This window comes from Phocoena phocoena, chromosome 19, assembly GCF_963924675.1.
Source record: "Phocoena phocoena chromosome 19, mPhoPho1.1, whole genome shotgun sequence".
In the NCBI taxonomy this organism is placed as follows: domain Eukaryota; kingdom Metazoa; phylum Chordata; class Mammalia; order Artiodactyla; family Phocoenidae; genus Phocoena; species Phocoena phocoena.
Genome location: NC_089237.1, coordinates 22,066,439 through 22,079,531, shown reverse-complemented (window position 1 = coordinate 22,079,531; position 13,093 = coordinate 22,066,439). Strand labels below are relative to the sequence as shown.

General features: G+C 34.1%; 1 protein-coding gene across 2 annotated transcripts in view; it reads right to left on the bottom strand.

Annotated features, from left to right (window-relative positions):
* NPEPPS (aminopeptidase puromycin sensitive) overlaps positions 1-13,093 on the bottom strand; it is a 101,169-nt gene that overhangs the window by 27,451 nt on the left and 60,625 nt on the right. For both annotated transcript variants that reach the window (XM_065896551.1, XM_065896550.1), the window contains 4 exons: positions 12,841-12,918; positions 4,404-4,525; positions 1,799-1,906; positions 348-548 (listed from right to left, as the gene is read on the bottom strand). In XM_065896551.1, coding sequence (XP_065752623.1) covers positions 348-548; positions 1,799-1,906; positions 4,404-4,525; positions 12,841-12,918 — 509 coding nt within the window. The remainder of the gene's footprint in view (positions 1-347; positions 549-1,798; positions 1,907-4,403; positions 4,526-12,840; positions 12,919-13,093) is intronic.

The following is a 13,093-nucleotide window of genomic DNA, read 5'->3' as shown; positions in this document are numbered from 1 at the left end:
CCAACCCTGGGGAGCCCCACCTCCAAAGAGTGCTTTAGCCCTAAGCTTTGTATGTCAGCCAAACTTTAATCCATTTATAATTCAGAATGAAAAGTATAATTACATATTTTCCCACCCACTCTCTGGGTAAATAAATTCTACTCTAATATTTTCTTAATCATTATCTTGTAAAATGTTAATAAAACACCAAAGTTGCTAGTTCCCAGATTCTATTAAAAGTAAAACCAAAGTAGTACATGAAATTTCAGATTAAATTATAAATAATTGTACTAATAATTGATCAGAAATGTAAATTCCCCAACCTGGAGTTATGGACTGTTGGAACAATCCTCTTCAAGTACATTTACCTCTAACGCAAATTTTCCTTGCTCTGCTTTGCCAACAGGGGTGTAAACACGGACACACACACCATCTTTTGACCTTGTTTCTACAAAGTCATATTCACCCACAACAAATGCCACCAGATATGTAGACATGACAGGTGTGCGAGCAAACTTCACTTCCACTACATTTTCATCATCAGGATATGGTTTCCGATCAATTACATTCTTTAAAAAAAAAAAAGGAAAATTTAACAGATTTACATTAAATACCTTAGAGCAAACACTAGCCAAAAACTCTAGGCTTTGGGGCCTTTTCTTCCCCCTTTCCAGCACTGCTTACTTCTCTATCCTAATTCATCCAGTGCTATTACGCTGTCAAGATCTTTCCTATTAAGAAGGAAAGTCACCTGATAAAGCATTCACACTAAGAAACTGGAGCCTAAAGTGTTAAAACTTCCAAGGATTTGTAAGAAAAAAGAAGCAACTTTTCTTGAATACCTATTAATATGCCAGATACTGGGATGTTTTAAGACCTCAATACTTTTCAAGTGAATGAAGGATAGGAGACAACAAATATTAATGAAAATAAAATGTAATTCTGGAATCAGACATTTCAAAGGGTACAGATTTCTAGATTTAGAGCATTCTCTGTACAAAGGCTGGCTCTAAACAAATTAGTCACAAAATCTCCACTTTACCTTTGGAGTCCCCTAATTTCCCTTTGGTGTTCTCCCTCTTTTTCCTATTCAGGCTCTCAGTTTCCTCAAGGTCTCTCTATTCTTTCTTCCAAGTAAGACTTATTCAGGAATTGATCCGATAAATTCATTCATACTAAATTGTAAATGAACATTTCAGTGTAATATATTAGCTTCCTCTCTGAGAATATTTGAGAAGAGAATCTATGGAATTCTCTCCACCAATAAAGGAGGCAAAAGCCAGTTATTTTCAGGTGCAGCCGGCATTTCCAAGTTCCCTAGATTCCTATTATAAGCTACAAGCTACTCTATGTCTTAAGTAAGGCAGTCTCAGACAATACACTTCAAGTAGTGAATGCTTACTCTATTATGAATGAGGATCAACGACATCAGTGAAGGGAGCATATTCCAAAAATACAATCAGCCAAAAACCTAAATACACTTCATTATGTGGCTATATCTTTTGGCACTTAATATCAGATTTTTTTTCTTTCAGGTAATATTTATTAAACTTATTTCTTATTTAGATTTCCAAATTGAAGGAATTAGATGATCTTGTTAATACAGTTTATAAAGAATTTCTTCCAGGAGGGGGGAAACTCCCCAAATAAGGCAATAAAGAAAAAGAAGGCTTTTCAGAAATTAAGAAAACTAACATTTGTGTTCCAATTATGTGTCAAGCACTGTGCTGGGTGGTTTCATGCTATACCATCTAATCAGCAAACTAAATCTGCTAAACACTTATTCAAAATATGAACATACTCACAAACACAAACGTACCATGTTTGATAAAGCTACTCTGTCTTTAGGAACAACCAATGAGATATCAAAAGTTGCTTTGATGGCAGGCTCATCCCAGCAAGGAAAAGCTCTCCGGGCATCAGTAGCCTTAAGAAAAGAATATGAAATATAAAATATCACAGAATTAACCTACCAGACTATTTCATGAAATAACAGACATTTCTTTCTTTCTATCATTTGTTCATTCACTTTTTCAAATATTTATTTTCTACTCAGTGCCAGGCAACAAGCTAGGCACTGACTACAAAGAAAACACAAGGTTTACTATCATTGCCACATCAGCAATTATCCAGGAACTAGGTCTGCTATAGAGCTTATAGTATTAGAATAACTGACAATTATACTTTTGTTTTTATTAAAACATTTCAATATTTCAAATTAAAGGCAAATGGCTTTATCTATAATGTCAACAGAGCACAGGAAGGTTAACAGTAGTCTACTGTAAGGATTCAACGATGGGAAAATATGACTGGTTGCCTCTCTGGCTTTGATTTCAAAATAAAAATAAAAATATCTCCAGAATTTTTGATGTGCTTTGTTCTTTATCTGGAATGGTAGAAACAGGAATAAAGACAGATGCTGTATCAGTTCCAAACAGGTCATTTGTTTAATGGCACTTCCATATACAACACATAAAACTGTCACCATTTGACCTACCTTTTGAAAGAGATCTCATTCTTTCTTTAAAAATAAAAAAGAGCAAACTTGTTAAAGCAAAATACGATTAATGGTGCAGTAGAATATCAGTTATAAAAGAAAAAATCTTTAATAAAATAGAACCATTGACAAGATTCTGTATCTTAAAAAGAAGTAACAAAATATGCAGAGGAAGCACATACTTCTGAAAAAGGATTTCTCCAAGGAAAAACATTAGATGGCTGATTGCACTCTCAAAGAAACTAATTATGAATTCTACTAAAGAATAAATAAGACTAAAGATGTTTAAAAAAAGAATAAATAAGACATTTGGAAAAGTAGAGTGTAAAGAAAGAAATGCACAGAAAAATTCAAATTAGGAGCAACAGCAGTAAATAAATGTATTTATATTAGAGGAAATCAAATGAATGACATAGATAGTAAGATTTAAGTTTCCAAAATATCCAAAGGACAAAGTGATAAGCAATCTAAGGTACATTTGGGGGATAGACACTAGAGCTAAAGCTATTATTAAATGATGTTCCTGAAGAAGAGATCAGAACAGAAACCATGATGAAGACGCAATAGAAGAAAATACTGCTACACTGAAGAAAGCTCTGAATATGAACATCAATAGGGTTCACCAATTATTAAAAGTTAATGAAAAGTGAACACCTGGTGAAATTTTTTAATTTTTACATACAAAGAAATAATTTAACAAGCAATCAGGAAGAAAATAAAACAAAATTTTAAAATGTGTTACCCTACAAAGGGAGAAGAAACATTCTAGTCTGACTCCTCCCCCTCGACAAAATGAGACGTGAAAGACTTTAGAATATTTATGCACCTTTGAAAGAGAAAAATTGTAAGCCAGTCGTACCACTCTTATCACTGAAGAAGTTGGGCTTATTACTCACTGTAGCAAGGGAAAACTCACATCAAAAGAAACCATGGGGTATCTCAGTAAGAGTCTAAGAAAGAAACAATTATGTGATTTTGGATTTGGCTGAATGATTTGGAGGAGGATTTAAGAAGAAAGGATTCATTCTAAGTTGGGTGCTGTCAACGCCTAAAACTGCAAATGGTAAAGAAGCAGCAGTCACTCATTTTAACCAAGAGAGAGAGTTATTTGTCTTTTGTGATTAACAAAGTGAACTTGTTTTTGTCTATGCTTGGATGAAATTATGAAGTGCCCTTGTTTTGTCTCACTTTATCATGGTCTCGGAGTGACCTTGTCTGAGGTTGGCATTCTATGATACTGTTTATGTCCAACAGGAAAACAACTTGGACTAGATTTCAGTGCTAGGACAACTTCTGGATGTCAGGGGCTGCTCTTTTTTTCTTTTCTCCCCCAACAAATCTCTTACATGCTCAGTAAAACTGGTCATGTATAAAGGCAAATGAAAGATTTTCAGATATGCAAAGACTCAGGAAGTATACCACCCACATACCCTCTCTTAAAAAAAAATCATTTGGAGACACACTCCAGCCAACCATTCCAGGATGAAGACGTGCTCAAAAGGGCTAGAGATAAGCATTGGAATCACACTCACACTCATACACATACACATACAGGTAACAAAATTATATTTAAATTGATAGGTCTATATCTATATATATCCATATATAACTATATATACAGACATACAGGTAACAAAATTTCAATACCTGGATTGCTTTTATACTTTGTACCTCTTTTTGTACCTGTGGCTTTTCCTACTAAATTAATAATGGTACTGTTATAAATAAAATCATTCCCCAGCCCACACCCCTAATTCTCTCTCTTGTATAAGAGAGATAACTGGCTGAGTATAAAATAAAAATTCCAAAATCAATAATACAATTATGGCCAAAGGCACCTAAGCCTCAAATAATCACGCAAATAATAGAATTAGACCTTTGTGAGAATGTCTAATTTAAGGTCATAATATATTAAAGAATACCATACCTCAAACTGTGTGACAGCAGCATAGCGCACCTCTCCAGAAGGGGTAGTATATTTACTTCTATAGAAACCTTTCATTTTATCATTCAGCTCTCCAACAAAATCTATCTTTAAAGTTCCTGTACCTGTGATTGAAGGTAAATGAAAACATTTTCATGGAGATATTAAGTACAAGTTATCAAAAGTATGTCCCTAAAACACTAATTCAGCTGGCTATTGACAATGTTCAAATCATTCCTTCCTTTCTCAAATACTCCTCCTGGCAATGGAGAGAATACAGTATTTACTAAAGTAAATGGCAGACTAATCTCATGTTTAGGGTGACTGCTTAGAAAGTTCTTTAATTTTACTAACTTAGTCTCAAATTACCAATACATGAAGATAAAAGCAGGAAAAGAAATGAACATTTATTATTAAATGTATGACAAGCTATTGTGCATTGGTGCTTTAAAAATATTTAGTTGGGTAGGTATTGTCTCCATTTTTTCAGATGAAGAAACTGAGCCTGAAAAGTTAAATAACTTGCCCAAGGTCACACCATTTGTAAGTAGCAAGAATAAGATTAAAAAGTTAGGTCTGTTTAATCCAAAGTTCATGCTCTCTGCCAATTATACCATGTAAATTGGTCCTTTTAGATGACTTCATGCCAATTATTCTATTATTAAGACAAGACACAGATGTTCAATCCAAATGGAACACTGATTCCATACATTTGTAAGGAACTATAGAGAAGACCAATGATTTGATCAGCAACAGGGCATAAAACAAACTTTTACAGTTACCTCAGTCATTTGAAATCTAATAATATTAAAGAAATAAATTTTAATCAATAATTATTAAATGCAAATAAAAATGAAACCTGAATACATATACCATTGTTATATAAGAGCAAAATCAATTTAGACAAAATGGGAGTTTCTGTTTTGTTTTGTTTTTTACCGAAGTGTATTTGATTTACAATGTTGTGGCAACCTCTGCTGTACAGAAAAATGACTCAGTTATACACAGAGACGTTCTTTTTTTTATATAAAATGTGATTTTGGACTTCCCTGGTGGTGCAGTGGTTAAGAATCCACCTGCCAATGCAGGGGACACGGGTTTGAGCCCTGGTCCAGGAAGATCCCACATGCCACGGAGCAACTAAGCCTATGCGCCACAACTACTGAGCCTGCGCCCTAGAGCCTGCAAGCTACAACTACTGAGCCCATGCGCCTAAGACCCCATGCTCTGCAACAAGAGAAGCCCATGCACCGTAACGAAAAGTAGCCCCCGCTCACCACAACTAGAGAAAGCCCGCACACAGCAATGAAGACCCAACGCAGCCAAAAATAAAATAAATTAATTTTAATAAAGAGAGAGAGAGAAGAAAATGTGAGTTTTTATGAGTATATATACAGTTAACCCTTGAATAATGCAGAGGTTAATCCACCTATAACTTATACAGGGCCCTCCATATCCACAGTTCCTCCACATCTCCTAATTCAACCATCCTTGGACTATGTGGTACAGTATTTACTACTGAAAAATACCTGAGTATAAGCGGACCCGTGCAGCTCAAACCTGTGTTGTTCAAGCATCAACTATGCTCTCTTTCGCTAACAGAAAAAAATTATCACCATTATCTAGTAGTCGTCTACTAAATTCAGATGCATGACAAAACAATAATCCCATTCTACATTTTACAAATTCAGTCACAAAAAAAAAAACCCCAAAATGTTGACTTTGTAATAGATCCCTTTAAAGTGCCTATTTATAAAAGGATCTAGAGCATGGGAATCTAACAAGTCAGATACAGTATGACTATAAAGTAATTAGCCACTTATATTAAAACTTTTATATCCTAACGTTTCAAACTGTCATTTTGGAATGCTGTAGAGCAATGACACTGACATTGTTCAAAATGTTCTTGACTCTCTCTCTGACATATCCTTTTGGATGTTCTCAAAGTCATGTCTTCACCTTCCAAAACTGAACTTGCTTTTTGGAAAGGTCCAAGTCATGAAGAGTTCAAGTCTACAGAATATGTGAATGACAAATTGCAATCTATTTCTAGACAAAACACTAATTGTGTCTATGAAATAATTAAACTGATTTTCTTATGTGCCTCAAACTGGCTCTGAAAATAATTTCAAGTGAAAATTTTAGAACTTTGCAGCAAAGTCACCACTAAAGAAAGTGCCACATTCTTAAATTAATCGTGCTGGGAAAATAAAACAAAACAACTCAATTGAAGGTCCAATGAATAGACATTTGTGATAGTTTTTTTTTAAAACCAGACATTCTGTCTGAAGGGGTCAATAAATGCTTTTTTCTTTATATTTCTTTATTTTATTTATTATTTATTTTGGCTGTGCCAGGTCTTAGTTGCGGCATGCGAACTCTCAGTTGCGGCATGCTTGTGGGATCTGGTTCCCCGACCAGGAATCAAACCCAGACCCCCTGCATTGGGAGCACAGAGTCTTACCCACTGGACCACCAAGGAAGTCCCAATACTTTTTACTTTTAAAGAGAATGATAGATTACTGGGACAGTAAATAAGAATACAGTAAAAAAATCTGAAAGAATTCTAAATGATTGATACTGAAGAGTTTAGCTATAAATAATAAAAAATTTCTCTCTATTTTCATTAGGAATTCACTGATTTTTTTTTTAATATTTATTTATTTTCTTTATTTTTTTGGCTACATCAGGTCTTCGCTGTGGCGCTCAGGCTTCTCTCCAGTTGCTGCATGTGGGATTCTCTCTAGTTGTGGTGCGCAGGCTCCAGAGCATGTGGGCTCTGTAGTTTGTGGCATACGGGCTCTCTCATTGAGGTGCGCGGGCTCAGTAGTTGTGATGAGCGGGCCTAGTTGCCCCACGGCATGTGGGATCTTAGTTCCCTGACCAGGGATCGAACCTGCGAACCCTGCATTGGAAGTCAGATTCTTTACCACTGGACCACCGGGGAAGTCTCTCACTGATTTTTTTTTAAAAAAGCAGATGTGTTCACATTAATAAAGTTTACAAGGAATATCTAATAGATTACAAAAACCCCTTTAAAGATAACTATTTGATGGAACTTTATGTTACAATTCCATAAATGGAATTGGCCACTCTGTTTTCCCTAAGTCGGCTGTTACGATGCCTTTTATATAACTCATATTCCACAGTAAATCTACTTCTGACTTTTCTTATTTGGAATAAAAGTGGATTTAAAACTCAAAACTAAATAAGAAAGGCTGCTTACACTTTTAATTGGTTTTAAATCTCCAAGGTCATCATACTATATAGCAAGATACTGACAGTGACCACTTCCAAAAAGTGGCATACTAAACAAAATATAAATTATTGGGAATTCAAACAAAACACAAATTTAAGGTTTTTTAATATATTAATAAATTTAGTGTCACATTATACAATACTAATTACAAAGTATCTGCTATTGATATAGTAGAATTTTAGGGCAAGAACAGGAGGGAAAAGGACTTCACGATAAATTTCATTTATTGACAAACCAATTGCCAGAAAGCCTGATTTTATACCTATTTTCACACATAATTGACACTGCTTCCTCAAATTAGATACCTTATTTGAATATCCAATGTATGCAATATTTATCTGCTTGGGGTACTAAGCCTCTTAAAATATACAATAAGCTCATTTATTAATTAAACGACTGAAAAATTGGGACCTCCCCCAAAAACCTTATTTGTTTATTAAACCTTAGGAGAGTATAATAATTGTTGTAAAACCTGAGGTAATAAAATTACTAAAAATTAAATTATTAAAAATTTAATAAGCCTACCAAACACTATGAAATTTAAGACAGATTACTTTATATAAAGAGAAAATAAAGGTCTCTGCCTTTCTGTCACCACTTCTTATGATCCTGTTTTCCACTCTTCAAAATGTTAACATCTTCTAGTGTTTCTCCAAATGAACGTCACTCTACAGGATCCTTAACCACCGATTCTGAGGCTGTTAGGCCTTACAATGATCATGGTAAGTTAACCACTATTCTAGAATGGTTCTAATTTCAGAAAAGAAGATATTTTACTTAGCTATATAATATTCGGCATGACTGTTAAGTTTGAAGAGGCTAAACACAAAGGTTACTAATATCCTCCTGATATATGTTCAATATTTACTCCATTACCAGAAGAGAGACCACTTAAAATTTGAAAAAATAAGGACTTTATTCTTAAAGCAAAGAATGACTAGGTAACTTTGACCCAGAGAATCTTGGGAAAATGTGAAAGGCAGTGATTTTTGAACAGATATTTATAGATATTCAATAATTTAATATAGTCACATCTGCAAATAATTTTTTAATTCTAATATTCATATCAATTACTTATGTATATCATTATATTAGCTAAAAATCTCCAAAACTCTGTCAAATGATAGTATACTAATGGTCATAACCTTCACTGACTTGTTCCTGCTTTTATTAGAATTGACTTAATTTACCATGTCTACTGTAAACAGTCCTTATCAAGAATGATGCAGCTCTTATATACTGATAATAAATGAACTCATATATATAAGGGGAAAAGAAGGGTACAGAATATGTATGACATGCTAACTTCTGTGTTCTTAAGTGGTACATACATAAATGCTTATAAAAGCACGGAACAGTTTTGAAAGGATACATAGGAAACTGATCACTTCTGAGAAGTGGAGCTGAGAGAGGAAGACAGGATAGAATGACAAATTATCACTATATATCATTTGAATTTCAAACCATGTCCATGTATTATATTTTTTAATATTTAATTTAAAAAATAAAAAGAGCATAATGTGGTGGTTAGAAGTGCAAAGTTTTTAGTTAAACTGCTGGTGTTCAAATTCAGACTCCGCCTGAGTTTATTTAACTTAAATAACTTGCCCAAGGTCAATAGCTAGTAAGTCATTTTTATTTCATTAATTTCTGCTCTTAAATCTTTATCTCTTCTACTTTCTTCGAGCTACCTATTCTTTTCGTCTAATTTTGATGTTGATGCTTACTTAGCTAATTAATTTTCAGTCTTCCTTCTTAGCTAAATATACTCTCTGAGAATGTTTTACCTGCATCCCACATGCTTTGTAAGTAGTAATTTCATTATTCAGTTCTAAATATTTTCTAATTTCCCTAACAAATATTCTTTGGCTCATTAATTTTCAGAGGTATCATTTTTCCAAAGAAGGAATTTTTTTGTTTCTCTTTTGCAACTAACTTTTTTATCTTTTCACAGTGTGAACATAGAATATAGTCTGTAATGATACAGATTTTAAATTTTTTTTAAAGTTCATGTTACTTCTATCAAAATAGTATTTCATAGTTTAAAACCTCATATAGTTCTACAGGCTTACATATATAAGCTGCAGGCACCTGCCCAATGCCACTTACTCCCTACACTTGCCTCAGTAGCAACTCTGTGATTTCTAAATACCTTGCTTATTTAGCTATTTTTTCATTTTACAATTTTACACACTCTTTTCTTCTTACTATAAAAAGTGAAGCGGGGCTTCCCTGGTGGCGCAGTGGCTACAAATCCGCCTGCCAATGCAAGGGACACGGGTTCGAGCCCTGGTCCGGGAGGATCCCACATGCTGCAGAGCAACTAAGTCCGTGCACCACAACTACTGAGCCTGAACTCTAGAGCCCACGAGCCACAACTACTGAAGCCCACACATCTAGAGCCCATGCTCCGCAACAAGGGAAGCCACCGCAATGAGAAGCCCGCACACCGCAACGAAGAGTAGTCCTCGCAAAAAAAAAAAAAAAAAAGAGTAGCCCTTGCTTGCCGCAACTAGAGAAAGCCTGCGTGCAGCAACAAAGACCCAACGCAGCCAAAAATAAAATAAATAATAAAAATAAATACATTAAAAAAAATAAACAGTAAAAAGTGAAGTGTAGCTAAACTACTTCTCTACTCCTACATCTTTTACAAAGAATTAAATTTTCTGTAACCTTCCAAATCTGAAAATATTTTATTCTCTTTAACTTCACAGTTGGGCTAAGCACAGAATTCTAGATTGAAAATCAGATTCACTCATAATTTTGAAGGAACGGCCATACTAGAGTCTAGTTTCCACTGTTCCTGATGGTAAAATCTACTGCTATTCTGATTCCTGAACTTTGAAGGTAATCTGTCAGTCTTCCTTCCTTCCTCCCAAGTCCCTCACCTCGGGTAGAAACTCTTTGAGAGTCTCATTTTACCCCTGAAAGTTCTAAAATTTCCTCTGATGTGAGACTTTTTACATTTGAGTCAGTCCCTCTCAGTAGTGTATTTTTTTCAAACCTAAGGCTCATGCCCCATCCGTTCAGAGAAATGTTCATGTTTTGTGTCTTTCATCATTTCCCTTTACCATCTCCTCTGTCCTCACTTTCACTAGATGGATGTCCAGTCCTGCTAGATTGGTCTTCAAACTTTCCTAATTGGAAGATGCCTCTATTTCATCTTCTACAACTTATTTTGGTTTTTTACTTCTAATGTATTATAATTTCCAAAAGTTTTCTTACTCTATTCCATACTGTCCTTATTTAATGAATGTAATATTAATAATACTTCTAAGGATATTAATCTGTTTGGGTTTTTTGAGGCTTTCTTTTCGTTTGTCTTTGTTTCTTCCAAGTTCCTATATTTCTATTATACTTATTGTTTTGCTTTTTGCTTTATGTTTCATATTAGAAGTTTTATCAAATGTCTGGTAATTGTTGTGACTTTGGGCTTGGCCATGCTATTTGCTTTGGCCAATGAAATGTGAATGGACATCACCATCCACGCAGAAGCTTTAAATGTGTCTTTGTGGTTTGGCTCTGTCCCCATCTCTGAGCTTCTGCCTTCTGCCATGTAAGAGAACAGCATGCTACAGATAGTAGCTACTCACTACAGAGCCTAGAATGAGCAGACTTGTGAGCTTAGTGGTGCTCAGTGAAGTTGGCAATATGGCTGCAGATGATCAGCAGTCCTCAGGGCCATGTGTAAACAAGAAATATTTGTTGGAAGCCACTGACATTTGTGATCCCATCTGTGGGTTAAAATGTACATATACACTTATGGAATATTTCTAGAAAGAAACAGAATATTTCTGGAACGATTAGTAGACAATGGAAGTAGAAGGGGTCAGAGAGAGGGAATCTCAATTTTCAGGTTATATTCTTCAGTATCTTTTAATACATGTTCATGGCAAGCATTTGTTTTTATAATAATTTCACACAAAAATAATCCTGGTTAGAAAAAGACGAAATGAAAGGTCTTTAAGAGTATCAAAATAAAAGACAAAATTTCTCCAATTTAAAATTTTTCTTAAAATACTTTTATATTAAGGGAATATATTCTCAATATAAAAATTATGGAAACCAGAGAAAGGTATGAATAAGAATAAAAATCGTCAATTATGTCAACAACCAGACATATAATTTCATTTGTACCATTTTAGAGATCTGATTCATCACCCTGTATATGTAATTTTGTATTCTGCTTTTCAATTTTACATTATAATAAGTACTTTACAGTGTTAAGAATTCACAAACCTCACTTTTAATTGCTATATATATTCCACCATACAGGTATGTCATAATTAGCTTAATTATTCCCTTAGTGTTGGACAAATGTATTAATTCTAATTTTTTACTACCTTAGGTAACGTCTCAATAGACATTTCTAGGCATAAAGTGTCTCCTGTATTTATGACTTTTCTTTAGGATATATTCCTATTACCAGAATTGCTGGGTCAAAGACATGAACATGTTTAGGCTCTTAATACATACTGCCAGACCACTTTCCAAATAAATTACATGGATTTACATTCTTACCAGTAATATGAGGCAGTCACATCATTGAGAATCGTTTTTTTACTTCAGCTTATATGACAGGCAAAAACTGATATATCAGTAGCTGTTGTTTTAATATTTCTCATTACCAGAAGGGCAAATATCTTTTCACATGTTTATTATTTATTTGCATTTTCTTTCATACAAATTATCTGTGGCTTTTCATTTGCTCACTACTCGAAGTCTTAGTGCTTTACCAATTGATTTGTATATGATTTCTTCCATTATATTAAGCTCAGAACATCTAGTTTCTTTGTGCTTTTATATAGCACATATAGTAACATACCAACGAATCTTTTCATCCATGCCCTCACTAGCATAATAGCTCCCTAATCTCTGGTTGTATCTCAGAATTATCTGTGGGACAGTCATCTCAGAGATTTGGATCCAATTAGTAGAAGATGGAGCTAGGTAGATATATTTTTAAAAAACTGAAAAGGTGAAAACAATGCATTATGTTCTATGTTTTTTTATTTTTTCTGGTGGCCCAAAAGTTGAAGTGCACCTGACTCTGTCTAAAGCTCTGTCTTAATACTTAATCTCCGTAAAACAATGAGTTAAAAAAATAGGGCATATGATAAATTTTTCTGGAAGAAGATGTCACTATTCATAACAGGATTTTACAAAAGCCGTTTCTCCTACCTGGTTGGAGAGTACTAGGAAAAGACAAGGTGACTTTTTCATCTTCATTCTGATAGTTAAATCCTGTAGCATGTATTTCTGGAATGGAAAAAAAAAATTACTTCACAAATCTGACTGGACTGATAAGACCAAATCCAGATGGCAGCAATTAACATTTTCAAGAGCAAAATCTCTACTAAAACTAAATATTCTTAATTTAATAAATTAAGTTCCTATTAACAAGAGTATCATTTCAAAGTAACGTATTTTAGGC